At 44.0% G+C, this 25,097-nt stretch overlaps 1 protein-coding gene and 1 non-coding gene across 3 annotated transcripts; both read left to right on the forward strand.

Annotated features, from left to right (window-relative positions):
* Window positions 1-5,551: 5,551 nt before the first annotated feature.
* PLCD4 (phospholipase C delta 4) lies at window positions 5,552-25,086 on the forward strand. 2 transcript variants are annotated; one of them, XM_063097147.1, is made up of 16 exons: window positions 5,552-5,802; window positions 9,248-9,303; window positions 9,440-9,598; window positions 10,816-11,044; window positions 12,339-12,474; window positions 13,045-13,276; window positions 16,993-17,194; window positions 18,117-18,261; window positions 18,913-19,065; window positions 20,583-20,780; window positions 22,131-22,287; window positions 22,635-22,751; window positions 22,991-23,163; window positions 23,751-23,886; window positions 24,208-24,357; window positions 24,434-25,086. In XM_063097147.1, exons 2-16 carry the CDS (start codon window positions 9,282-9,284, stop codon window positions 24,538-24,540), a joined length of 2,316 nt encoding a protein of 771 aa, XP_062953217.1. In that variant the 5' UTR covers window positions 5,552-5,802; window positions 9,248-9,281; the 3' UTR covers window positions 24,541-25,086. The 2 variants fall into 2 exon arrangements, with proteins under 2 accessions (XP_062953217.1, XP_062953213.1); XM_063097143.1 differs by lacking the exons at window positions 5,552-5,802; window positions 9,248-9,303; window positions 9,440-9,598; window positions 10,816-11,044 and having other exon boundaries at window positions 12,351-12,474; window positions 24,434-24,541; window positions 24,806-25,086.
* TRNAI-AAU (transfer RNA isoleucine (anticodon AAU)) lies at window positions 13,953-14,026 on the forward strand. The gene has a single exon. It is a non-coding gene; the product is annotated as a tRNA-Ile (tRNA).
* Window positions 25,087-25,097: the final 11 nt, after the last annotated feature.

Consider the following 25,097-nt stretch of genomic DNA (forward strand, 5'->3'; position numbering starts at 1 on the left):
TGTACATGAAGAGGTAGTGCTTGAAACATTTTATCATGGACTTTTAAATTTTCATCTCCTGTGCAGTTCAGGGCTTGGAGCACATCTCCAGAGTTGTTTCCTTGCCTGGCTCTCAGTAAAACCCATCCAGCCCCTGCTTCCAGCTTGATTTTCTTTTTTACAAGAGCTTTGGAAGGCCTTTGACTGTTTCAGTGGTAGAACAGGACAAGGTGAGGCATTGGTAGCCTTCAGAGCGTGCCTTCCTTACTGTCTACATGTGACTCCTCTGCTCACTATTCTTGCTGCTCAAAGGCTAAGAAAAGGGGGATATACAAAGTTGTTGGTATCAGAAACCCAAGGAAAACATTTAGAATAGAAAACCATAGAATGAAATGAGATTTTTGTTTCCTGATACACAGTGGAATTTAATTTGGGGGAAAATATTTTAATACATTTATTTCAAAAGCAGAATATGACAAGCAGCATATTTGAGTAACACAACAAACCTAGCTTAATTGACATATATAGAACACCACACTCTTAACCAACAGTATACATATTCTTTTTAATTGAATGTGAAGCATTTACCAGAATTGATCATAGCTGGACCATCAAGCAAGCCTCAAAAATTTTCAAAAAAATTAATAGAACAGTCTCTGGCCACAGTGGGATTAAGCTAGGAAAAAGAACTGGAAAGTCCTTGTTTAAAATTTAGGCAGTGCAGTTCTAAAAAAATCCATGGGTCAAAAAAGAAATCATGAAGGAAATAAGATATTTTGATTTAAATGATAATAAAGACATGGCATATCAGAACCTGTGGTATGCAGCTAAAGTAGTGCTTTAAAATTCACAGTACAAAAGAAGAAAGGCTAAAAGTCAGTGTAGTGGGTTGAATTATGTCCCCCCAAAACTCACTGAGGCTTGAGTTGTCTCCCAAGTTTTGTATATTAGAAACTTGGCCCCCACTGTGACTGTTAAGAGGATGGGAAATCCTATTATGGTAATTGAAAGGTGGAGCCCTGAAGTGGTCATTGGATTTTAGGACCATGCAGTAGTGAATGGATTAAAAATGGTGGTCAGGGGCATGGTTCTGAGGGCTTTAAAAGGAGAGGAAAGTCTGTCACTGCTCTCTCTGCTTCCACCGTCTTGCAATGTGAGACCCCTGGGTCACTTGCCACCACCAGATGGGTGGGCGCTGGACTTCCCAGCCTCAGAAACTGTAAGCAGTAAATTTCATTTTTCTTTATAAATCACCCAATTCAATGTATTGTGTTATAAGCAACAAAAAGTGACTAATACAGTCAGTAATCTAAGTTTTCATATCAAAAAACTGGAAAAGAATAGCAAATTAAATAGAAGAATACATTTTTAAAAAAGCAAAAGTCAGTGAAATAGAAAACAAATGTATAATAAAATCAACGAAGAAAAATCATTCCCTTGAAAACATTAGTAAAATTGATAGACCCTAGCAGGCTGATAGGAAAAACAATATTAGACATGGAAGAAGGTACATCACACATCTTACAGTCACCAATCTTACATGAACTTCCAGAGAATAGAAAAAGGGAACAGATCCCAATTCACTTTTGTAGTTAGCATAATCCACCCACCAAAACCCGTCATGAGGGCCGGCCCGTGGCTCACTCGGTAGAGTGCGGTGCTGATAACACCAAGGCCACGGGTTCGGATCCTATATAGGGATGGCCGGTTTGCTCACTGGCTGAGCATGGTGCTGACAACACCAAGCCAAGGGTTGAGATCCCCTTACCGGTCATCTTTTTAAGAAAAAAAAAAAACCCGTCATGAACACAAGAAAGGAAAACCAGGGGCGAACCTCTTCCATGAATGTACACATGAAATTCCCAGACAAATCTAGCAATATACAAAAATGATAATGCATCAAACCTAATTTGGGTTTATTGCAAAAATACAAGATTGAGTCAATACTTGAAAACCAATCAGTGCAATTCACATAAAAGGAGAAAAATTACACAATCATCTAAATAAGTGCTGAAAAGAACACTAAAAATTCAACACCTATTCATGATTTAAAAAGAAAAAACCAGGAATAGGATGGCACACCCTTAATCTAATAAAAAGTATCAACAGAAACCCTTCAGTAAACCTCTTGATAAAGTATTGAAACCATTCTCCATAATATGAGGAATGAAACAAGGATGTCCACTATCACACCTTCATTTGTCATTATCCCAGTCAGAGTGATAAGCCAAGAAAATAAAAGGATTGTAAAGGAAATGAATAAAACGCCTCAGTATTTGATGACATGTTTGTGTACATAGATAATCCAAAAGTTCTACAAACTCTTAGAATTAGTAAGTGAATTTAGCAAAGCCACAGAATACAAAATCATTATACCCAAAAATTTAATCATGTTTCTGTATATACAACAATAAATAGAAAATGAAATTTCAAAATGCATAGTTTATAATAACATAAGAAATCAGGTGGCTAGAAGTAGATAAGTCAAAAGATGTGCAGAACCTTTACATTGAAAACAACGAAACAAAGGAAAAAAAAGAAACATTCTTGAGAGAAATTAAAGACCTGTTTAACTGAAGGGATAGATAGATATATCATCTCCATGGACTGGAAAACAATGTTGTAAGGATGTCAATTCTCTCAAGTCGATCTGCTGGTTAAACTTAATTCTAAGCAAAATCCAAACAGGTAAATTTTTGTGAAAATTGACAAGCTGACTCAAATTTTGCCAAAACAGCCAAGGCAATCTTGAGTAAAAACAAAATTGGAGTTTTTCCACTCCCAGATATCTTTAACTTTCAACCTTTCAGTAAGACCTTTTTGTAGACATGACTCATATAAACAGCACATACTTATATTTTATTTTATGACCTTTTCTGAAAGTTTTGTCTTTTAGTATGGAATATTATACCACTTGTATTTTTTATTCTACCTTCTGTCATCTTCTCTGGGTTTTTTATACCTCCTTTTTGCCCACCCCACCCCCATTTTATGAATTAAGTGGCAGAATTGGGACTTTTTAAATTTTTGCTGGAATGGATTAGTGGCCATATATTTTCTCTGGTCTTTTGAAGTTATATATCCTGGCTTTTAATTCTGTAGGTGGTCTCATATTGATGATTTTTAAATGGAATTTAATATTTTGAGTTACCTTTTTGACCACCTTTTGACCACCAAGAAGATGGGTTTTATTTCAGAAGTTTGAGTAGTTCCGCTGAATAGGCATGGGAACTGATCTCGGACTTTACAGCCTGAATGTCTTGAAAAGCAAAAGTATTTAGGTGTGGTTGCATCTACCCTGGGTGTTGGAAGGAGGGTCTATGCAGGCCCGGGTGGCAGAGTGAGAATACTACGTTTCAGTCTTCCTCTTTGCCAGCTGCTGCTTCATTTCAATTTAGGGCTTCTAGGCCTTTCCTGGGCACAGTTCCCAGAAAGTCCCTCTGCTGCTGCTGCCCTGATCCAGTTTCTGGATGTTAATAATAGACAACAGTGGGGGAAGGGCCAGGATCATTGCAGAAATAGGAATAACCAAACCAGATGGACAGTTCCTGTAGCTGAGTCCTTGTCTGTCTGGCCCCTCCCTGGATCTAATGAGAGTCCTGCAGTAGGCAGGCCTTTTAAGCACTCTTTGGAGCCATTCTAACCTTGTGAAAGTCTCCAAGTCTCTGCACCCAAAATTAGAATACATGAGCTGGGGAGTACTGGTGTATTTATGAGAACACTGAAACAATATTTGAGATCTGGACTCTTCTAGAAAATCCAGGATGAGTGATAACACCCCTTACAGATCACCCAGATGGGAAGGAGGTTGGGCAGCATTGAGCTGATGCAGAGTGAGTCAGAAAGAGGCAAATGGTATACAATACTGAGGTACAGAAGAGGAGTGGAGAATGTGAAGGCGAAGCTTGGAAAAATGAGATGAGGATGTTAGGGAAGTACAAATGGGGAAGCAAGACAAGCATGTGAGACAAAGGCTCTATTAAGTCTGAAATCACAGCTTAAACTGTGCTGTCCCCTAGTCTTTCTGTCCCTTATTAATGTTCTCCCCTCCCTTCATACTCCTCTTCCCCTATTAAAACCTGCTCTCAGGAGGATGGTCAACCCAACCAAGGAATAAAGTATTTTAAACATTAAGGCCTCAAAAATTACCAGCCGCAAACACTGAAACCCTTTTATTATAAAATTTAACACCAATATAGAAAACTATATAAAATGTATAGCTTAATAAATTATTATAAATTGAAAACCCTTGTTAGCCCTCAGGACTAGAAATCGAACTTGGCCAGCTATTCCAGAGCCATCTATGTGCCCCATCCCATCACAACTCCCTCCTGCCAATAGTAACCACTATCCTGACTTTTTTGGTAATCACTTAGGAGGATTTTACTTTAATGGGACTAAAGATTTAGCTATAAATAATCACTAATGGTAGAATATTAGGCAGTTGAGGGATGTTTGGGAGAATGATGAAAGGCAGCCAGATTGCACACTTAATATCACACCATTTCACACAGCTAGTTCCCTCTGTGCCTATGATTAAGATATACTTCATTCCAAAAGGATCCCACAGAAGTACAAATACAAGGCTGTGCAACTATGCCCTCGACTGCCTTACTGTCATCTGCTGGTCCAGAAAGAGCCATACCCCACAGTCTTCCCAAGGCAAAGCATAAGCAGATACCAGCTCACAGTGCTTGGGAGTGTGCAAGGGGCTGGTTGTCTCTGCTGCTGACACATGTGAATCCAGAACATTGCCTAAACTTCCTTGAGCCTCGGTTTCTCACTGTGAAGTATGGGGTCATAATAAAGCCCGTTTCAATCCACTGTTCCTTTCCTAATTTTGTCCCCTTTCCTCAATCTTTGTTTCTGTTTCACTGTTGTACAGAGCTCATTGCTTTACTTTTCTAGTGAATGTCTTTCTGGTCTTGTGCTCCTCTCTTGCTCTAGATTCTTACACATCATGAGTGCTTCATCTCTACATGCACCTCTATAAACATGTGCATATGTCCTGGCACACTGGGGGTGCTGAGCAAGTGCTTGTAGAGTGAATAAATGAATGTACAGAAAGAACAAATGAATTGTTTCATGCATTCATATATGCATTCCCCCAATATTTAGCAAGTGCCTGAAATTACATAGATACTGACCCATCCCTCTGCACTCTAAGATCATTCCTCTCCTCCCTTTCCCTTCATCTTCCTGCTTTCCCATATTGTTTCTTCCTTTCCCTGTGCCACAGAACTAGACTGAGTGCCCTGCAATACAGGCTGCAGAGACACAGGAACAGGTTGGTGGAAACAGACAGTATGGAAAGGAGCCAGATGAAATAAGGGCAAAGAGCTGTATCACATGCAGAGACCCACCAGAATGAAAAGCGGTGATTTAGGAGCACTGTAACTCAGGCACTCCTTGGGTTTCACTTTGAGAGCTGCTGCAGGATTGGGGTCAGTGAGGGCTGGCATCAAGATAAACAGCAGAGAGGCTCCTCCTCCCTGGAGATGTGGTGCTGTCAATCAACTTAATCCTTTTCTCCCCACCTTACTCCCACTACTCCTTCACACTGACCAGCGTCCTGGGCCTTTAAGAGTTGGATGGGCTGGACTGAGGAGAGAGCTCACACCTCTCCCCGCCCTGGCTCCTTTCTTCCACCATAACTCTGCCAGTCACATCAGCAAACTGCAGTAGAAGAGGGGAGGAAGCAAGCAAGTGCAAGAGAAGCAAAGGAGAAAGGGACCCAGGCTGGGCTTCCTCATCCCGCAATAGAGAGCATCACAGAGCTTGGGAGGCATAGCTCACAGACACAGGACTGCTATCCTGCCCACGGTAAGAGCCTGGAGACTCTGACAAGCCTCTGTTCTAAGCTCTGTCCTACCTGAACCCCTAACTCTGCCCTCCAGATGCTTATCCACCCTGATTAAACTGTGCCCTAGACTCCTTTCCCCACCCCAACAGTTCTACAGGTCTCCCACCTTCTGGTTTTCTTTGACAATTACAGTTTTCCTCCTGGCTGTGTCAACCACCCATTTAAATGAGAAACCTCTTAGCTATTCTGGGCTAGTGGCTGACCCTAGCCACTCCTCAGAGATGAGCCCCACCCCAACAAGGGAGAAGAAAGGATTGGGGTAGCCAAGCTTTAGCATAGATTCATTGACAGGTTGTTGAGGGTCGCCGAATGAGGATTAGTCTAGATCCACGGGAAGTCAGAAACCCGTTATGACTCCTTGGAAAGAGCCAGGGTTTGAGTTCTGTGCCTTGTTCTTTACCAGCTCAATGGGCCAGAGCAGTTTCTTGGCCCACCAGCATGCTGTGAAGGGAAGAGCACTTGCTTTTAATCCTGACTCTGCCGTTAACTAGCTATGGGGCTTCAGACCACAACTTCCTAATCTGTGAGAGAAGAGACTTTAGGGTTTCCCAGACTTGCCTGTGTACCAGGTGTGCTTGTTAAAAATAAATATTCCTGGAAACTCTGATCTGGTAGATTTTGGGTGGGGCTAAGAAATCTCTATTTTAAGACACTCTCCAAGGGATATTGACATAGCTGGGAACCTCTGGATTAGATGTACTATAAAAGAGCCTTCAAACTCCAACATTCTGAGGGCTATGACCTGTGACCAGAACCATTCTGTTCTCTTTATATGAACCAGATTAGGCATAATCCTCCCAGAAGCAAGGGAGTATACAAAATGATTCTCTTCCTTCCTGCCCATCAGAGAGACCTGAGAAACCCTGAATCCCACTGTAATGTCATTGGTGCCATTGGTGACTCTGCCAAAGTCCATCTCTAGGTAACATGAAGCCACTTGGAAGTTGAGGACCAAATCTTGTTCTGCAGCCCTGGGCTACTTCCCATCTTAATTTGTGTCTCTGTTTTCCCATCTGTATTGAAGAGGTAATTATCTGTATCCTCAAAGATCTTGATATATGTGTCTAGGAGTTAATATTTAAGACCCAATCTCTCTTACTCTCAGTCTTCATCCTCTATGCCCTTGCCAGTGTCCCCACTCCCAAACCCTTTGTTTCTTCTGTCCTCACTGCACCTGCATCAGCTGTGACCATCCTTCTCATCCTACCTTCAGGCACCAGAGGAAACACCAGGACCTAGAACACCTAGATTCCAACTCGCATTCTCTGGACAGTTTGTTTAGTCAATCTCCTAGGATACAAGGAAAAGTGAAGCTGAGCAGAGGGGTGTCTACTGAGTGTCTAAACCCAAGCGTCCTACCTCCTAGACGACAGACTCAAAATCTTCAAAGGGGATGAAAATCAGAGCTATTGGGAATTAGTGGAGACAAAAGAGGAAAGCAAAAGGGCAGAAGGGACGAGGAGAAGGATACGAAGAGGAGAGAAAGGAGAGGCTGATCTAAGTGAGCAAATAGGGAGACAGAGGATCAAGAGGGAGAAGAGTGAGCTGGGGAGAAAGGAAAAGGATGAGGTCAGGCATGGGATAAGGAAAGGAAAGACAGAAGAAAGAAAAGAAAGGCTATCAGTGGGATACAGGGAGAACAGAAAATGATGGAGGGGAGAAACAAAATGTTGATGTCCCTCATTGATTCCTGGTCTTGCTTCAACTCACTGCCTAGAGAAGGCTCTTCCTAAGGGCAGAGTCTTGATGAGATCTCTGAACTGGTTGTATGGAGACCTGGGTTCCAGTTCCAGTTCTGTCACTCATTAAGTGACTCTGGCAGTTCAGCTAATCTTCTAGGCCTCATTCCCCTTCTTTATAAAATGAAGCCCACCCAGCTCTGACACTCTGGATCCCTAAGTTGAAACTGGTACTCTTGTGGCCATATGTCAGAGTTTGACAAAGGAGGAATGAATAATTTTCTAAGGCTGGTTTGAGAGGACATAGTCTCCAAAATAGGGGTGTCCAGGCACTTGGGCTCTCTTCTCAGGGTTCACATGTTTTAGGACCTCATTGTGAGGCTCCTGGACACAGGAAAGGTAATTATGTTTGCTCCCAGGCTGAACGCTCACCCCATCCCAGAGTCCCTATGCGCCAGAGGTGGGAATTAAAGTTCAGAGAGGAAATAAGGCAGGATGTTGGCAAGGGAGATTAGACTTCAGCCCCAGGCCAACCTTGCCCCGCTAGAGTCTGAGGACCTAAGAAATTTAAGAAAGACCTGTTACTTCTTATTTCAGTCTTCACATAGCTTCTGTAAGCCTCAGATTCCAAACTGCATCCCCACCCAGAAAAGCAGAGATACTTTTCTTCTCTCAGGAAGCAATTTCTCTCTCTCTCTCTCTCCCCCCCCCCCCAACTTTTGGGTCCTTTCTTCCATACAGAGGTTTCTTCTGGTCTTACCCAGGCACAAATATTCAGCCTCAACCAGCAAAATCTTTTCTTCCTGGAACTGTCACAAGACTGTTTCCTGAGAGAATGCTTCACAGTCTTTCCCTCACTCGGGCCACCTGCACATTGCTACTGTTATAGAAAGCCAGGGCCGGCCCATGTCTCACTTGGGAGAGTGTGGTGCTGATAACACCAAGTCAAGGGTTAAGATCCCCTTACTGGTCATCTTTAAAAAAAAAAAAAAAGAAAGAAAGAAAGCCTTCTCTAGGTCCTGTAGTTAGTGAAGCCATATTTTCAGTGACTTCCACATTCTCCCTAAAGACTTAGTCACTTCTGGGTGACTTTATAGGTCTTCCTGCTAAAGAGAGACAGGACACTAATATGCTGTGTGATGTCAGACAAGTTAAATCACATTTCTGGACTTCTGTATTTTCATCTGTAAAATGTAAGGAACTAAACTGCACAGTATTTTAATAGAACACTAATTGAATGATTGCTTTACAGATTTAATTTTTTTTTTTTCAAATGGCCGGTATGGGAAACCCTTGACCTTGGTGTTTTAAATTTTTTTCTTTTTTCTTTTCTTTTCTTTTTTTTTTTTTTTGTGACCGGTAAGAGAATCGCAACCCTTGGCTTGGTGTCGTCCGCACTGCGCTCAGCCAGTGAGTGCACTGGCCATCCCTATATGGGATCCGAACCCGTGGCCTTGGTGTTATCAGCATCACACTCTCCCGAGTGAGCCACAGGCCGGCCCCATATCTGAGTTTAAATTCCGATCCTTTTGTGATGTGAGGCAGGTTTCTTAGCCTATCTATGCTTTAAAGTCACCAAATTCAAATCAGAAGTAAAAATGGCTACAGACTATGTAGATGAAGTGACTGACACATAGTTGGTATTCAGGATACACAGGTTTCCTTCTCTTCCTCCCTTGATCTCCAAGATTCACCCAAAGCCCTTTGTTCCTCCTTGCTCCTTTAGGTGACTCTGGCGCCAGCTGGTGGAGCAGTGGGTGATGGCATCCCTGCTGCAAGGTTGTGAGTATCCCTGCAGGGGAAGAGGGTTTGGGGGACAGCCCAGGGAAAGGAAGGAGGGAGGACCTCTGTCCCAGAGGTTCTCCTAGACCCTCTACCCTGCCTTCTGGCTACCTATCCCCTGCTTTTGCTGGCCCAGGGCTGACCACCGATCAGGACCTGCTACTGATGCAGGAAGGCATGCTGATGCGCAAGGTGAGGTCCAAAAACTGGAAGAAGCTAAGATACTTCAGACTTCAGAACGACGGCATGACAGTCTGGCATGCGCGACAGGCCGGGGGCAGTGCCAAGCCCAGCTGTGAGTGACCTGGAGAGCTAGAGGTGGGCACATGGGCGGATAGGACCCTGAGGGTCCCAGCAGCCTGATAGCAGGGGAGGGACCAGAGTGTGGCCTTGTGCTGTCATCCTACTTGCGGCTACAGCTGAGCCTGTGAAAGAAGATCATAACAGTACTTGTTTTATAAGGCTGGTATGTGGATTAAATTAGTTATTACATGTAAAGGATTTAGAAGAGTCCTGGCATATGGTAAGGCTCAAAACAATCATAGGTTATATATTATTATTATTGTTATTGTTATTGTTATTATTATTATTATTACCATAAGACCATGATCTCAGGCATCAGGCTGCCTGGATTAAAGCCCTGGTTCTGCCACTTTCTACCTGAGTGGCTTTAGACAAGTTACTTAATTAAACTAAGCTTCAGTTTTCTCATCTGTAAAATGGGGACTACACAGTACCTGCCTAGTAGAGTACAGGGACTCAATGAGTTAATGTGTAAAGTACCTAGCCTGGGATCTGAAACCAGGATGCATTTAATAAATGTTAGCCATTAAGGTAAGCATTTTTAAATGTCAAGAATGCAACATAACAGTGTGGATCCTATTGTCCAAACTCTTTATGACACCTCTAAAAATCTGATCACCGGACACATCTAAGAGAGTCTGCTTTAGAGACATAATCAAAGTTCACGATCCATACCACCCTCAGCTGAGGTAAGGAGATGGAAGAATTTCTCTGGCTCCCTCCTAGACATTTGGAAAGAGGAAGCACTCAAATCTGGAATGGGAGAACTGAACTTGGGCATAACATTCTTTGGTGTAACTGTTTCTACCCTTCAACGTGTTTCCACTTGTCATTCCTGCCAGTCCTCCTGTGATCACCATCAGGTCTGGCCATGGAAGGGGACCATACATTATTTAAGTTGAGGACACTGAGGGGTTAAGTCCTTTTGGTTTGTGTCACCTGCCAACTGGTGGCTAGAAGCCAGGTCTTGCCACTGCCAGGTCAGGCCCCTTGCCATGCTGCCTATGGAAACATCAATGACTTAGGTAGACTCCTGAATCCCAGGGGTCTGCATCTCCCTGTAAAAATGCTTTTAGGATTCAACCTGTAGAGACTGGGGTTCCTTCTCTCTATGGCTTCACAGAGAAGGGGTGCCGGTCCTTAACTCTTAGCCCCTGCAATTTATCAGACTCTGTTCCTCAGTGCTTCCACCTGCTTCTTCTCCGGCAGTTTCAATCTCTGATGTGGAGACAGTGCGAAAGGGCCATGATTCTGAGTTGCTGCGCAGCCTGGCAGAGGAGTTTCCCCTGGAGCAGGGCTTCACCATCGTCTTCCATGGCCGCCGCTCCAACCTGGACCTGGTGGCCAACAGTGTTGAGGAGGCCCAGATCTGGAAGCGAGGGCTCCAGCTGTTGGTGGACCTTGTCATCAGCATGGACCAACAGGAGCGGCTGGACCAGTATCTACAGGATGGAGTCAGAGTGGGGGCTGGGGTCACTGAAGGAGCCAGCTGCTGCAAGACTAGGAAAGGTGGGGAGAGCTGCAAGGCTAGGGAGGTCCAAGGGTCCAGGTGGCATGGGTAAGGACAGCTCAGACTGATGTGAGGCTGAGGATACTGAAGGAGGAATGGATCTAGGGGTGGCAAAGACAGCCAGGCAGAGTCTGGGAATGAATCAGGACCCCCAGGATCGCAGGAAGAGAAGCAAACAAGGTGCTGCTCCTGAGAGCTGAACACAAGATTTTGGTGACATAAGCTACCACAAGGGTGGAAAGCAACCTCTTTGAGGGCTCAGTGGTACAGACTCACTTCAAGTCCTGGATTGTGTGCCAGTTCATTGATTCATTCACCATCTGTTAAGCAGAATGTATCAGGCACTATGCCAGGTTTTAGGAGTACAAAGATTAAGGAGACTCAGATATTGCTTCAGTTAGTGGAAAGAATGAACTTTTGTAAATAATGTAAGTGCCATAGAAGTGTTATGGTAGTTAGACTATTTGAGGGTGTTCAAAAGAAGGATATTTGGGCCGGCCCGTGGCTCACTCGGGAGAGTGCGGTGCTGATAACACCAAGGCCCCGGGTTCGGATCCCATATACGGATGGCCAGTTCGCTCACTGGCTGAGCGTGGTGCTGACAACACCAAGTCAAGGGTTAAGATCCCCTTACCGGTCATCTTTAAAAAAAAAAAAAAAAAAAAAAAAAAAAACAAAAGAAGGATATTTAATTCTACACAAGGGTTCTGAGAAAGCTTCAGGGAAGAAATAGCATGTGAGCTGGGCCTCGAAAATGAATAGAATTTGAGCATGAACAGAGGAAGAGGGAAAGACACATTCCAGCCTGAGGGAACAACATGAAACATGAAAAAAGCCCAGAGATAGGAAATTTAAGAGCAGGAGCAAGTGGGACATCAGAGAACAGGGAGTTGCTGAGTCTAGCTAAAGTACGAGGAAGACAGAGATGTATTGAGAAGACTAAGTTGGGCCCAGATCACAGGGGCAAAGGGGATCTTAATTTCTATGTTAAGGAATTTGGAATTCTTTATGCAGGCAACAGGGAGGTCCCTGAAATCCCCTGAGCCATGTAGTCTTTGGATAGATTGGTGCTCTGGAGAGATTATTCTAGAAGCTTTGTGGAGAATGGATTGGCATGGGGGAGAGACTGACAGCAAAGATAGGGAACAGATGTCGATGAATGAACATGCTCACATATCTGCACACACAAACACACACATATAGTACTTTTGCCTTGACTCAGACCTGGATGGCTGAATGACTGGTTCCAACGTGGAGACAAAAACCAGGATGGTCGGATGAGTTTCCAAGAAGTTCAGCGGTTATTGCACCTGATGAATGTGGAAATGGATCAAGAACATGCCTTTAGTCTTTTTCAGGTGAGTCTCCTGGGGAAGGATTTGCACAAACCAGCCAAGTCCCATTTTCACTTGGCCAGAAGTCCTCTGAGCCCAATTAGCAGCACTTATTTGTTGAATCACTACTATGTGCCCTAGCATAACACCAGGCTCAATGGGAAGTGTAGAGCATGATTCTTGCCCTTCAGTCTTGTTGGAAAGATATCATAATCCTATGAAAGGTAAATATCAATGTTATGTTGGACCTAAAGGATATCTCTGTCCATGTCCAGAATTTCACTGGTGCCTAGTACAATGGAAAACCCCACCTGGAATGTGAGTAATTAGGAGGAGGGATCTTCTAATTTCTAATCTCTCAGGGACCTTTGGGAGATTTAACTCTTTCTAGTTGAAAATTTTCTCTAGTAGCAAATGGTGTGGCGGAAATTTTGCATTTTACTTACTGAAGTAGCTGCTATGAACACTAAATGACAGTTCTGTGGGAGAAATATGTTTGGATTTGTCAGTAAGATTGTTCTTACAGGGCAAGTCAAGATCATAAAATTTCCTGTTAAAGAGTTGGGCCTCTCTCCCCTAAATCCTCTCATGCAGGCAGCAGACATATCCCAGTCTGGGACTCTGGAAGGAGATGAATTCGTACAGTTCTATAAGGCATTGACTAAGCGTACTGAGGTGCAAGAACTATTTGAAAGCTTTTCAGCTGATGGGCAGAAGCTAACCCTGCTGGAATTTGTGGATTTCCTCCGAGAGGAGCAGAAAGAAAGAGACCGTGCTTCTGACCTTGCTCTGGAACTCATCGACCGCCATGAGCCTTCAGACAGCGGTAAGTAGAACCAGGTGGAGAGGCACCAAACATTGGAGGCAGGGAGGGAGGCTTATAAATGTCCAGCAACAAGCAGCCTTCTGCCTAACACAGGGAAAGCTGAGTCCATCCCTATCCTGGCCCCCTGCCCAATCATCTCATTTAACCACTCCTTCCAAAGAACAGCATCTATGTCCTGCCCAGACAGGATAGAGATCTCCTCTGTAAAACCAGTTCTCTCAGAAAGAAGATTTCGCAGGTCGCCTTTCCTCCACTGTGCTTGTGTTTACTATCCTTTACTTTCGGGAAATTCTTCATGATATCAACTTTGTCCTCGGTGGAAATGGAAAACCCTTAGTCCTCTTGCTTTGGCCTCTTCTCTAGTGCAAATGATTCCTTTTCCTTCGGTTCCCCTTCATGGTTCCTATTTTCTGTCTATTTATTATTTTTATTTTATTTTTTGGCAGCTGGCCAGTTGCTGTCCCTTTAAATGCTGGCTCTCTGCCCTTTCCTGGTCTTTCTTCAAAATTTCCAAGTTGTTCTTGATTTTCTAAGACCCTGACCCAGGAAGCTAGTCAGCCCCTGCCTGGGAGAATGATAAAGAGGCCAATTACAGTTGGCCCTCTGTATCCGTGGGCTCCACATCCATGTATTCAACAAACTGTGGATCGAAAATATTAGGGAAAATTGGGAGGCTGGCTGGTTAGCTCAGTTGGTTAGAGCATGGTGCTAATAACACCAAGGTCCAGAGTTCAATCCTTGTACCGGCCAGCTGCTAAAAAATAATAGTAATAATAAAAATAAACAAACACAAATATTCAGAAAGAAAACTGTGTCTGTATTGAATATGTACAGACTTTTTGCTTGTCACCATTCCCTAAAAAATACAATATAACAACTATTTACATAGCATTTGTATTTTATTAGATATTATAAGTTATCTAGAGGTGGTTTAAAGTATACCGGATAATGTGCTTAGGTTATATGCAAATACTACATCATTTTATGTCAGGGACTTGAGCATCTACAGATTTTGGTAGTCAAGGGAGGTCCTGAAACCAATCCCCCATGGAGAACGAGGGACGAATGTATTTCACTTTTAACAAGTGGAGCTAAAGTATGCCTTCTTTTGTCCTCAATCTTTTCTCCCCTTCGCTCATTCAGTAGACTCATTTCCTGCCCTAAATTTCCTTCAGAGTGTGAGGAATTTACATCAGTAATAAATGACTTAGAAGGCCCTTTCACATTCTTCACTTCTTTAGTTCTCATTGCAACCTTATAAATCAGCAGCAATAATCTTTTTTTTATTTTTTTTTTGTCTTTTTCGTGACCAGCACTCAGCCAGTGAGTGCACCGGCCATTCCTGTATAGGATCCGAACCCGCAGCGGGAGCATCGCCGCGCTCCCAGTGCCGCACTCTCCAGAGTGCACCACGGGCTCGGCCCAGCAGCAATAATCTTTATTGGGCCTTTGCTAAGTATCCCATAATGCACTAATATCTCTGCATGACTTTTGTCTCCTAATCCTTCTGATGACTTGTTGAAATGGGTTCTGTTATTAATCTAGTTGTATTAAAGAGTAAAACTGAGATTTAGAAAGATTAAATGACTTGCTCAAATCCAACAGCTAATAAGAGAGGAATTGGGATTCAAACCCAGATCATCTGACTTTTTTAACTAGTGCCTCTCTTTAGAATAAGGATAAGAGATGGGATAATTGAGACAAGTGATCCAGGTTTCCTGGGTCTCAATTCCCACTCCCTTTCATTCATTCATTAATTCACTACTTCAGCTAATGCTTATTGAGTACTTATATCAGGACGTACGGTGGGCACCAGAGATATCGTAGTGCTTAAGTCAAACAAGGACACTGCCCTCATGGAACTTAGAGTCAAAAAGAAGTGATGGAATCAGTGATTACAGATTTGTGTGGGTGTTCAAAGAATGGTGGCTATAAAACAATCATTTCAGAAAATGAAATTGAAGAGGAATCTCAGAGGGTTAAGGAGTAGGGTCTTCTGTTCCCAGTGCAGGATACGGTGTACAACAGTTACATTTATTCTCTCCCAACCCCTCTTGGTGTTCCCTCCCATTGCATTTAACAATCAGATACTATACTTCGGCAGCAGAATGTAGTATCAGTCAAAAGACCTGGTATAAGTCCCTACTCTGCTTCTACTTAACTGAGTAGCCTTGGGCAAGTCACTTAACCTCTCTGAGACTCAGTTTCCTCATTAGTGAAATAATTGGTGATCAAATGAAATAATGCACATGAAAAGTATCTGACAACTGTGGACTTACCTGAATGATCTGAGTTATTACTGTCAAGAATGAAACTTCCTGCCCAATTTCCTGCTATACTCCACCATCTCCAGGCCTTGTCAAACCTGGAGCAAGGAAGCTTGGCATGAGAGTCAAATTGTTTCATCTCCCAAGAAAGCCTCCCAACAACAGTATTACCCTCGGTGAGACTGCACAGCTCAGTAATGCAGGGCATGGCACTGACACCTGGCTGCCTGGGTTCAAATCCCAATTCCTCCACTTACTGTTTGTGTGACCTGGGGCAAGTTACCTAAGCTCTTACAGCAGATTGCATTGTATCTACCTCATCATGTTAGTGAGATCATTAAGTAAGATGCTTCATGTAATGTCCTTGGAATAGAGCAAGTGCTCAATAACTGTTAGTCATCGTTGTTATTATATGAAGATTATCATGCTGAGATGGGTGAGAGCTATGGAGAGAGTAACAGGGCTCTTCTCTCAGTGAGAATAGTCTAAGGTGATGTTGACAAATGCTTCTCAAAACACCATATGAGGGCCGAGCCCGTGGCGCACTTGGTAGAGTGCTGCGCTGGGAGCGCGGCGACTCTCCCGCCGCGGGTTCGGATCCTATATAGGACTGACCAGTGCACTCACTGGCTGAGTGCCGGTCACGAAAAAACGACAAAAACAAAAAACAAAAAAAAAACCAACACCATATGGGAAGGCTGGCCCATGGCTCACTCGGGAGTACAGTGCTGCTAACCAAGGCCACAGGTTCAGATCCTATATAGGGATGGCCGGTTAGCTCACTGGCTGAGCGTGGTGCTGACAACACCAAGCCAAGGGTTAAGATCCCCTTACCGGTCATCTTTAAAAAAAAACAAAAACAAAAACAAAACACCATATGGGAGCATTGATGGTCATAGTTGGTGGCAGCTACACTTCCCAAAGTAGAAAACACAGGCACTTTGGCCGTGTCACAAATCTTTAACTTTGATTCTCTCTGGGCCTCGGTTTCCCCATCTATAAAATTAGCTCTTTGGACTGTATACTATGCTGTCCATCATGGTAATGGTAAGTTCCCTGTGGCTATTTAAATTAACTAAAATTAAATAAAATATATAAAATTCAGTTTCTCAGTCACACAAATCACATCTCAATTGCTCAATAGCCACATATGGCTAGAGGCTACTATATTGGACACCGCGGACTAGAACATTCCATCATTGTAGAAAGTTCTATTGGACAGCACTGGATTAGAATGATCTTAAATGATTCCTTTTAACATTCTCTGAGGGTGGGAATAATTGAGAAAACAGACACTGGGTGGGCCAAATTTGGGATCTGGAGGCTGGGAATGGACAGTATCTGAAAGGCTGGACCCTGGAGGGGATAGGGTGAAGGATGGGCTGTAGGTATGCTGGGATGCTCCCACTCAGAACTTCTCTCTTTAGTGTTCACCACTCCATATTCTAGGCAAACTGCGGCATGTGCTGAGCATGGATGGCTTTCTCAGCTACCTCTGCTCGAAAGATGGAGACATCTGCAACCCGGCCTGCCTCCCCATCTACCAGGATATGACTCAACCCCTGAGCCACTACTTCATCAACTCCTCTCACAACACTTACCTAGTGGGAGACCAGCTTCGTGGCCAGAGCAGCCTTGAGGGATATATACGGTGCAGTGGTGGTAGAAGGGGTCCAGCTCATGAGATGGACCATGTGTGGGAAACTAAGGGGGGCTGTCAGTGAATAACAGGGATTGAGAAGGCATTGTGGGGGGTTAGGGGCTGAGAGTTCCTAGATACCTGAGACACCTTGAGGAGATATTGTAGACTAGTGGGAGAATGGTAATAAAACCCTGAAGGTGAATGCAACTTCTCTCTCTTTCACAAGCTATGAAACTCTCTTGGAACTTAGAGGTGCTGACAGATTTATTTTGAACAAACAAAGTGAATGTTAAATGAAAGGCAGTAGAGCATTAGAGTTAAAAACATGGGTTCTGGAGTCAGACCATCTGAAGTCAAATCCTATCTCCCTTACTTGGTAATCTGAGGCTAAGTATTTAACCTCTCTATGCCTCAGTTTTCCTATTTATGATATAGGGATGATAACAGTGCCTAGTCTGTCTAGGTTGTTGTGAAGATTAAATGAGATAATCCATGTGTCAATAGCAAATAAGTGGTAGCTGCTTTTATTGTGATTAATCATGGATTAGATTGAATAGCCAAGATATCTTCGTGGTGCCAGAAACTGCCTCAGGAAGTCTGGTTGGGAAAATAAAGTGTAAATTTACTGAGTTGGAATAACCCAGGTGTTACATAGGGGTACACAACCAGAACACCAAAAGTATCATGAGGCAATGTGTGATGGGTTGCTAAGGAAAGATTGAGAGTTAGGTGGAGTGGCGTGGGAGTAGAGATTAGTGTGAGCTGCAGCAGTGTCCCTGGGGACAGGGAAGGCTCCATGTAGATGTAGCTTGGAGGGGTTTGGATGCGTGAGTGCTGGCAAGCACTGTTCTCTCCAGAGTGGGGAGAGGGTTCCTAGGTGAAAAATCAGACCTTGACCTCTCCTGTCTCTGGGGGTTTGGGGTTCTTGCAGGGCCCTGAAGCGGGGTTGCCGCTGTGTGGAGGTGGATATATGGGATGGACCTAGTGGTGAACCCATCGTTTACCATGGACATACCCTGACCTCTCGCATCCTGTTCAAAGATGTCGTGGCCACAGTAGCACAATATGCCTTCCAGGTAGTAGCCCCAGGATGGGAACACTGGTGAGGCAAGAGGGTCTAGGGAAGAGTCACTGGCTCTGGGTCTGGGGAGATTGGAGGGGTGCAGGGAAGGTTATATCAAATGCCATGATATGTGTAAAGAGATTTTAACTGTAAAGAATAAGGCAAATATTAAGGGATTGCTACAAATCAGTGTTGGATGTGCTACTAGAAGTTAGTAGTCTAGTAACTACTAGTTAGTTAGTAACTATTACTTCTAACACGTTCTGTCACGCTTCTGGGAGAGAGTGGATAAGGAAACAGAGAGTGGTGAGTAGGACTGGGGGAAAATTGGAATCTAGAAGTGAGAGCCTGAGCATGCAACATGAACACAAGAATGGCCTGGCCTTCTCACTCTGAGACTGAAAACTCAAAGTGCCCCAAGGGACCTAGGTCAGACTTGGCACAGGTATGAGATTTGGGATCCCACTAGGGACTTTTAGATGTGGATACTGTCCCTGGGGGTGGGCTTCAGACCCAACAAGCCCTGTAATGGGGTTGGAGGAGTTCAGCAATAAGGGTACTCATTTGAATGAGTGAGTAGGGGGTCCTAAGAAGCAGATGTTTGGTGAAGGTGGTTATAGAATTTTAGAACTCTGGATCCAGCGTCCTCTCCCCTCACCACCAGACATCAGACTACCCAGTCATCTTGTCTCTGGAGAACCACTGCAGCTGGGAGCAGCAGCAGACCATGGCACGCCATCTGACTGAGATCCTGGGGGAGCAGCTGCTGAGCACCACCTTGGATGGGCTGCTGCCCAATCAGCTGCCCTCACCTGAGGTAGGGACCCTGTTTCCCAGCCCAGACTCTACCGTGGCTTCCACATTCCCCCCATCCTTGGCTCCTTCCTCCATGCCCCTCTTGTTCCTTTCTTTCTCTCCTCAGATAAACTATCTTGCTCTTTAATACCCTTGGAGGCAACTTTAATTTTAAAAAATCTAATTGAACACATAATTCTATTTATAAATCTCTAAGTTTTAAATCAACTATTTATATTTTTTTCAATGGAAAATCTTGATTTTTTCCTGATAGTTTGTAATTGTTGTAGACTATACAATGTAAAGGGACACCCCCTTCATTATAATCCTAATCTCTCCCATAATAACAGCTATCAATAGTTTTTTTAATGCTTATATAAACACATATGTGTACATATTCACATTTTTAAAAACGATAAATAAGATCATCCTCTATATCCTTTTTATATCACACATATAACATGTATCATGGATGTCTTTTCATGTATAATTTTTTCCTTTTTAACAGCCTTATAGTATTCCATTTTTTGTTATGGGCCATAATTTATTCAACCAGTTGTCCACTTGATAGACATTTAGTTTGTTTATAATTTTTCACTTGCTCTTTCTTTGAAATGGATTCCTAGAAGCAATATTACTGGGTTGAAGAGTCTCTATTCTGACAATTTTGGTTGTTATTGCCAAGTTGCCCTCTGGACAAAACACCAAATTGCTAAATTACACTTCAACCAACAGACAAATAACTCTAGTAGTAAGATGATTCATAATGGCAAACATTGAAAAAAAAAAGGTTACTTTTTTTTTTTTTTTTTTTTTTGTCGTTTTTTCGTGACCGGCACTCAGCCAGTGAGTGCACTGGTCAGTCCTATATAGGATCCGAACCCGCGGCGGGAGCGTTGCTGTGCTCCCAGCGCAGCACTCTACCAAGTGCGCCACGGGCTCGGCCCAGAAGGTTACGTTTTTTAAAAAGAGAAGTCCATGCTTTCATCTTTTAAATTATTTGATAATATTATTTACCCACTTTCATTAGGGTTTATAATCTTTATTGATATACAATAATTCTTTAAACGTTAAAGATATTAGTGCTTTGGAAAGTATTTTTTGCAGTCTATTTTTTCTTTCGTCTTTTTAGCATCTTTTGCTTTACAGAAGCTTTTAAGCTTTATGTTGTCAAATCTGTCAGTCTTTTTTGTCTTCTGAGTTTTCATATTGTTTTGAAAGGCTTTCCCACCATAAAACTATTCAAAAATATTCTCTATTTTCTTCTCATGCCCGTATGTTCTTTATACTTACATGTTCATCTTTAATCTATGAACAGTTTTTAATGTGTCAAATGTGAGGGAGGGGTTCACATGTATTTTTTTCCATATGGATAGAGATTTTACAAAATTGCTTAATAAGGGAATCCCTACTGTATCCATCTCTTCCATGGGAACTTTCGACCACTCACTTCCTTTGCATTTGAGAGAAAAGGAACCTACATGATCCTCAGGAGGGCTCCAGAGCAGAGAGTTATGCCCCTTCGTTTTTGTCCCCTAGGAGCTACGGAGGAAGATCCTGGTGAAGGGGAAAAGGTCAAGCACGTTAGAGGAGGATCTTGAGGAAGAGCAGGAGACAGAATCTGAGCTGGAGAGACAGCAGGAGTCGGAGCCAGAGCTTGAGTCCCAGTCTGAGATTGAGCCTTTGCCTGAGCCTGAGCCCCAGGAACTCAGCCCTTCAAGTAAGGACAAAAAGAAGGTAGGTCAGGAGTAGTCTTTCCACTGTATCATATGGTCAGTCTGTCCCACAAGCTGAGGGCCCATTTGTGAAGAGACTAGAGCCATGCAGAATAGAAGGCCAAGAAGCAAAATGATGCTTCCTCACAGTTAAAGAAGAGTAAGAATACATAAGGGCTTCACTATATATCATATATTGCCATATATAGATATATTGCAGTGGCTTTCCAACTTCTTTGGGCCATGAAATCTTTTTCTTCTCCCTTTTTTTAAAAAAAATAACATCTTATATGGAATCTCAGTATACAAAATAGATAAATGCAGAACGATCCTGGTTGAAGCACTCATTTGGCTCTCTCTGGGGTCCTCCAGGTGATTCCTGAGACATTACATTTTTGTACTTCTCGGTCTCCTTAAAAGCCAGTTTAAAAACCACTAATGGTGTGCGTGTGTGTGTCTATGTGTGTAGAATTATTATACTGGGGAAGTAGGGGCTAATGGGATGATTGCTGTGACCTCAACCAAAGTGGGTTTAGTTAGAGAAAATTTCTTGGAAAGGATGAGTTTGAGGAAGGGCCAGGGCCAGGCATAAGCTAAAGAAGAACAGGAAGGGGAGAGAATCTTTCAGGTAGGGAAGGTGAAGGCTCTGAGATGGCTGCCAGAGTGGTCTATCTCCTTATGGGGAGGGGAAGCAGTGGGAGAAGGGGTGTCACTGGTGGGACATCCAAAATCCTGGCTTGAAGTCTGCATTTCTCTCTCTTGTGCACTTGCTTGGCTCACTCAGCTGACTGACTCCTAGCTTATATTGTTCTCTCTAGGATTGTGGTGTCTAACCTGCTGCCATATCCAGGGGTAGAAATGGGAATTCAGGAGAAAAATCCAAACATATTACTCTGGGATCCTAATGTCCTTGCAGGTGTGATTTACATGACTATTTGCATACCTTGACATATCTGTCTGGATTCATGTATATTTAACCAACGATTCATTTGTTTGAAAAGACAGGGAGGATGATACCTCTCTGCTTAAAAATAATATATTAAAAACCTATTACCCAGGATGTTACATAGAGCAGACCCTCCAAGCCCAGAGGCTAAAACTGATCCCAGCAGTATAAGTAGACTGCCTTTATTCCCATTCCTACCCCCAGGTTGTGCTGTGCCCGCCGTTTTGTCTGCCTATCTGTTGTCAGATTATGGCCCAGGCTTCTATTTCCAATCCTGGGCCCCTTCTCTTGCCTAAGCAGGTGAGGCAGGAGGGAGAATGCAGTGGGGAGGCAGTGGGCAGGGGCTTAGGTTGGATGGCCATTAGCTTCTTCCCACTCAGACTGCTGAGGGTTCAATTCCATCTTCGTCTCCACTTTCTCCTCCAGACATCCACGTCCATCTTGTGTCCAGACCTCTCTGCCCTGGTTGTCTACTTGAAGTCTGTTTCATTCCGCAGCTTCACTCATTCAAAGAAGCACCACTACTTCTATGAGATATCATCCTTCTCTGAAACCAAGGCCAAGAGCCTTGTCAAGGAGGCTGGTCAGGACCAAAATGGAGGGATAGGGAGGGAAGTGGAATGGGTAGGTTCAGGCCTGATGGGCAGGCAGGTAAGTTCAAAGAAAGAGGACAAGGGGCTAAGGAGAGATGAAGGAGCCAAGGAACTCCTCAATACAGGCAAGGAGAGAGGAGTTACGAATAGGGGGCTGAAGGCTCTGGAGGGAGGAGAGCTGAGGGAAGATGGTCTGGATGAAAGAGGCATATTGAAGCTTTCTGGAGCCAGCCTCAGGAGATGTTAGAGAAGAGTGAAGTGGATGGGTAGGGTCCTTGGGCCCAGGGAAGTGGAGGATCCACCCCATTTCCATCTCCCTCACTACAACCTCTTTCAGGCAATGAGTTTGTGCAGCACAATGTCAGGCAGTTAAGCCGCGTGTATCCCAGTGGACTGAGGACAGACTCATCCAACTACAACCCCCAGGAACTCTGGAATGCTGGCTGCCAGATGGGTGAGGAGGCAGCAGGGTCAGGGAGGGAGTGGAGGAGCAGCAGGTAGTAAATACGTTCCCTGGGGGCAATAGGGCCAGGGGATACCTAAAGAATGCTAGGCTAAGAAAAATGTTTTTTATGGAGGTGTTCCCAGCAGGCACTCTTATACCCAATACCTGTCTTCTTAACTCCCTGAAAGAGGGGCTTGGGGAAGGCCCCCAAAGTGAATCTTTCTCTTTTCTTCTCCTGGGGACCTCAGTGGCTATGAATATGCAGACTGCGGGGCCTGAAATGGACATCTGTGATGGGCTCTTCCGCCAAAACGGTGGCTGTGGCTATGTGCTGAAGCCAGACTTCCTGCGTGATGCTCAGAGTTCCTTCCACCCTGAGAGGCCCATCAGCCCTTTCAAGGCCCAGACCCTCTTAATCCAGGTACTATGGAAAGAGAAATCATTGAGAAGAAACTGGGATAGCTGGGATAGAAGTGGAGGAAGAGGTGGCTAAGCCCGACAGGAGAGTAATCAGTTCAAAGTTTCTGGTGAGAGACAGGATAGCCTGATTGTTAACAGCAGACTTTGGAGCCAGCTGCCTAGCTTTAAATCCACTTTCTAGTTTTGTGATGTTGCACAAGTTACTTAACCTCCCTGAACCTCAGTTTGCTCATCAGAAAAATGGTGATACTACTACTATTTACCTTACAGGGTTAATATAAAGCAGTTAATATATTATATCAGTTAAAACAAAGTGCTTACAACTCCTTGTACACAGTAAGTGCTATAAAAGAGGCTGTTGTCATTAGCATGCCTACTTTCAAACCCTGTTAAATTTCCACTTGGATGCATTTTAAACTGCAGATAGAATACTAGGAGAAAATATATTACCCATGGAGGATAAGTTTTGCAGACCAAAAACCTACAGTGCAAGGTCCTTCCCTTTTCTTCTCCTTTCCTGGGGTGTGAGAGCTGGAGTGGGTGCTGGGCTGAGCAGGAATTCATAAGGTTCCAGAACCCTTGTTGCAGGTAATCAGTGGTCAGCAACTCCCCAAAGTGGACCAGACCAAAGAGGGGTCCATCGTGGATCCACTGGTGAAAGTGCAGATCTTTGGGGTCCGTCCGGACACAACCCGGCAAGAGACCAACTATGTGGAGAACAATGGTGAGAGACTGGGCAGTGCTGGGGAAGGTGTCGGGGGCATGATTGATGTTTTCCTTTTATCCTACCCTCCATTAAGTATAGTCCATGTTACTACCCCCTGCCCCCATGGGAAGCAGTGTGGAACAGTACAAAGAATCCTGGCCCTTCACATACAAGCTCCAGTGACCTAGGAAAATTGCTTACCCACTCTGAGCCTGTTTCCTCACCTGTAAAATGCTGATTGCCATCTAGATTAAATGGGAACATAGGGAAAACAACCCAGCATTGGCCTAAAGAGAGTAGATGTCTGTTCCTTCGTTCTTTCCTACCCCCCCACCTCAGGTTTTAATCCATACTGGGGGCAGACACTGTGCTTCCGGGTCTTGGTACCTGAACTCGCCATGCTGCGTTTTGTGGTAGAGGATTATGACTGGAAATCCCGAAATGACTTTATTGGTCAGTACACCCTGCCTTGGACCTGCATGCAACAAGGTGAGCCAGCCCCTTACCCCGGCCAACACCCCAGCTCTGGCTGCCTTCCTAATGCTGTCCTCTTGCTTCTTTCCAGGTTACCGCCACATACACCTGCTCTCTAAAGATGGCATCAGCCTCCACCCAGCTTCCATCTTCGTGTACATCTGTATCCGGGAAGACCTGGAGGAGGGTGAATCCTGAGGTGGGCACTTCAAGGGAAAGATGGGTGTGCTGGCTTTTGCTGGTGAGAAAAACCAGAGAGAGCAAACGGAGGTGATGAAAACCAAGTTTTGGATTGTGCATCCCTAGGCACGAAATTACCTGTTCCTCCCTAACAAGCAAATCTAGGACCTAATTTTTCACCTTCTTTCTCTTCTCTTCCCTTTTATTTTCACAAGCCTTTAGTACCTATTCTGCCCTTTCCTATTGTGTACTCTATATTGGAGTTCTCTCCTTTTTGCTATAGGCTCAATCCCACACCCAGGTCTACAACTAATCTCTCCCATCAACTCTGGTGCGAAGGCAGTTTGCAACTAGAAATCAAGACAGGGGCTTGGAGCAGAGAAACCTAAAGCATTATCCTCTCCACCCCTAACTTCTCAAAGCCCAGAGCCAAGGGAAGGATAAATCAAGGCTCATGGTTCCTCAAAGGTTGGGAAAGGAGACTTGACCCCAGAACTGTACTATGACTCCCAGGAGAATACTGCACAGACCAGAGTCCCCCATGGACTGCTCCTCTTTAGCTCCACTGGTTTAAA

This window comes from Cynocephalus volans, chromosome 1 (genome assembly GCF_027409185.1).
Source record: "Cynocephalus volans isolate mCynVol1 chromosome 1, mCynVol1.pri, whole genome shotgun sequence".
Taxonomy (NCBI): domain Eukaryota; kingdom Metazoa; phylum Chordata; class Mammalia; order Dermoptera; family Cynocephalidae; genus Cynocephalus; species Cynocephalus volans.

Coding starts and splice junctions, on each gene's coding strand:
- PLCD4 (XM_063097147.1), top strand. CDS start 9,282: ATGGCATCCCTGCTGCAAGGTT. Junction 11,045..12,338: donor CAACAGGAGCGGCTGGACCA/GTATCTACAGGA, acceptor GCCTTGACTCAG/ACCTGGATGGCTGAATGACT. Junction 18,262..18,912: donor TAGCACAATATGCCTTCCAG/GTAGTAGCCCCA, acceptor CCTCACCACCAG/ACATCAGACTACCCAGTCAT.